Source organism: Ovis canadensis, chromosome 8 (genome assembly GCF_042477335.2).
Source record: "Ovis canadensis isolate MfBH-ARS-UI-01 breed Bighorn chromosome 8, ARS-UI_OviCan_v2, whole genome shotgun sequence".
NCBI classification, from domain to species: domain Eukaryota; kingdom Metazoa; phylum Chordata; class Mammalia; order Artiodactyla; family Bovidae; genus Ovis; species Ovis canadensis.
This window is the reverse complement of record NC_091252.1, coordinates 68912731-68915125: the sequence shown is the minus strand read 5'-3', so window position 1 is coordinate 68915125 and position 2395 is coordinate 68912731. Positions and strand designations below refer to the sequence as shown.

Here is a 2395-nt window from a genome sequence, read left to right as displayed (position 1 = left end):
ATTAAAATATCCATTTTCAGTTCAGTTCAGTTGCTCAGTCATATCCGACTCTTTGCGACCCCATGGACTGCAGCATGTCAGGCCTCCCTGTCCATCACCAACTCCCAGAGTCCACCCAAACCCATGTCCATTGAGTCGATGATGCCATCCAACCATCTCATCCTCTATCGTCCCCTTCTCCTCCTGCCTTCAATCTTTCCCAGCATCAGCGTGTTTTCCAATGAGTCAGCTCTTTGCATCAGGTGGCCAAAGTATTGGAGTTTCAGCTTCAACATCAGTCCTTCCAATGAACACCCAGGACTGATCTCCTTTAGAATGGACTGGTTGGATCTCCTTGCAGTCCAAGGGACTCTCAAGAGTCTTCTCCAACACCACAGTTCAAAAGCATCAATTCTTCGGCGCTCAGCTTTCTTCACAGTCCAACTCTCACATCCATACATGACCACTAGAAAAACCATAGCCTTGACTAGATGGACCTTTGTTGGCAAAGTGATTTTATTCTTCCAATTCCAGTTTTGGATAAATTTAGATTCTTATGTGGTCTTGATCTAAACTGTCAGCCCAGAGGGAGTGAGAAGAGATGAAAAGGAGAATAGATTCCTGGAATTCTAAGACTTCTTGCTATTTCCTAGCATCTTCCCAATATAATGACAGCTTATTCACTGATAACCAGAATTTACTTTGTTCCTCTGAACTCTCTCTCCTCCTCTTTTTATCTTTATAATGTTCAAGTATACACATAATATACATTAAACATATACTGCAAAATATATTGCAGGTTCCCCACAATTTAGCTATTACAGAATTACAGAATCATATATTTCAAACTAATAATTCAGCTTTACATTTCTAACACAGTGACTAACATGAAGTAGATGTTAAAAACACTTTTAGGAACTGAACTTACTGAACTGAACTTGGAAATAAAAACTCTTTCCAAAATAATTATTTTTCAGCAAGAAGTAACAGGTAAATGCATTAAAAGTGAGAAGAATCAAATTGTTGATACTTTCCTTTTTCCCCCCCATAGGTTTCTGGGATATATATATGGAAGTAAGAGAAGGAACTCTAACCTGATCATGGATTTCGAAGAGAGACTCCTCAAAGCACGAAGGAAAAGATAACAACCAGTGCATTGTCCTTAGAAATGATGTCCTTTTGCCACAATAAAATTAATATGTCCTGTGTGAAAAGCAGCTGGTCAAATGACATCCGGGCTTCCCTGTACAGTTTAATGGTGCTCATAATTCTGACCACAATGGTTGGCAATCTGCTAGTTATTATTTCGATATCACACTTCAAGCAACTGCATACCCTAAATAATTGGCTCATTCAGTCCATGGCTACTGTGGACTTTCTTCTGGGGTGCCTGGTCATGCCTTATAGCATGGTGAGATCCATTGAGCACTGCTGGTCTTTTGGAGAAGTCTTCTGTAAAATTCACACCAGCACTGACATTATGCTGAGTTCAGCATCCATTTTTCACTTATCCTTCATTTCCATTGACCGCTACTATGCTGTGTGTGACCCACTGAGATACAAAACCAAGATCAACATCTTGGTTATTTCTCTGATGATCTTCATTAGTTGGAGTATTCCTGCTCTTTTTGCATTTGGGATGATATTTCTGGAGCTAAACGTCAAAGGAGCTGAAGAGATGTATTATAAACACAGTCACTGCATAGGGAGTTGCTCTGTCTTCTTCAGCAAAACATCTGGGGTTCTGGCCTTTATGACTTCTTTCTATATACCTGGCTCTACTATGCTCTGCATCTATTGTAGAATATATTTCATAGCAAAAGGCCAGGCAAGATCAATTCATGATGCAAAGCAGAAGGTTCAAATTGGGTTGGAAGAGAGAAATGGAATTTCACGAAGCAGAGAAAGGAAAGCTGCAAAGACTTTAGGGATTGTGATGGGAGTTTTCTTAACATGCTGGTGTCCTTTCTTTGTCTGCATGGTCATGGACCCTTTCCTGGACTATACTATCCCACCCACTTTGAACGATGCATTGATTTGGTTTGGCTACTTGAATTCTACTTTTAATCCAATGGTTTATGCATTTTTCTACCCCTGGTTCAGAAGAGCACTAAAGATAATTCTAGTTGGTAAAATTTTCCAAAAAGATTCATCTAGGAGTAAATTATTTTCAGAATAAATCCATAGAATTATTATGCTTTCAGTCAGTCAGCTCAGTCACTCAGTTATGTCCGACTCTTTGTGACCCCATGGACTGCAGCACTCCAGGCTTCCCTGTCCATCACCAACTCCTGGAGCTTACTCAAACTCATGTCCATCAAGGCTGTGATGCCATCCAACTATCTCATCCTCTATTGTCCCCTTCTCCTCCTGCCTTCAATCTTTCCCAGCATCAGGGTCTTTTCCACTGAGTCAG

The 2395-nt window shown here is 40.4% G+C and overlaps 1 protein-coding gene across 1 annotated transcript; it reads left to right on the top strand.

Annotated features, from left to right (window-relative positions):
* The first annotated feature begins 1036 nt into the window (after nucleotides 1-1036).
* Nucleotides 1037-2158, top strand: TAAR1 (trace amine associated receptor 1). Its single transcript, XM_069598912.1, has one exon. The coding sequence runs from the start codon at nucleotides 1148-1150 to the stop codon at nucleotides 2156-2158; it is 1011 nt and encodes a 336-aa protein (XP_069455013.1). The 5' UTR covers nucleotides 1037-1147.
* The last annotated feature ends 237 nt before the right edge of the window (nucleotides 2159-2395 follow it).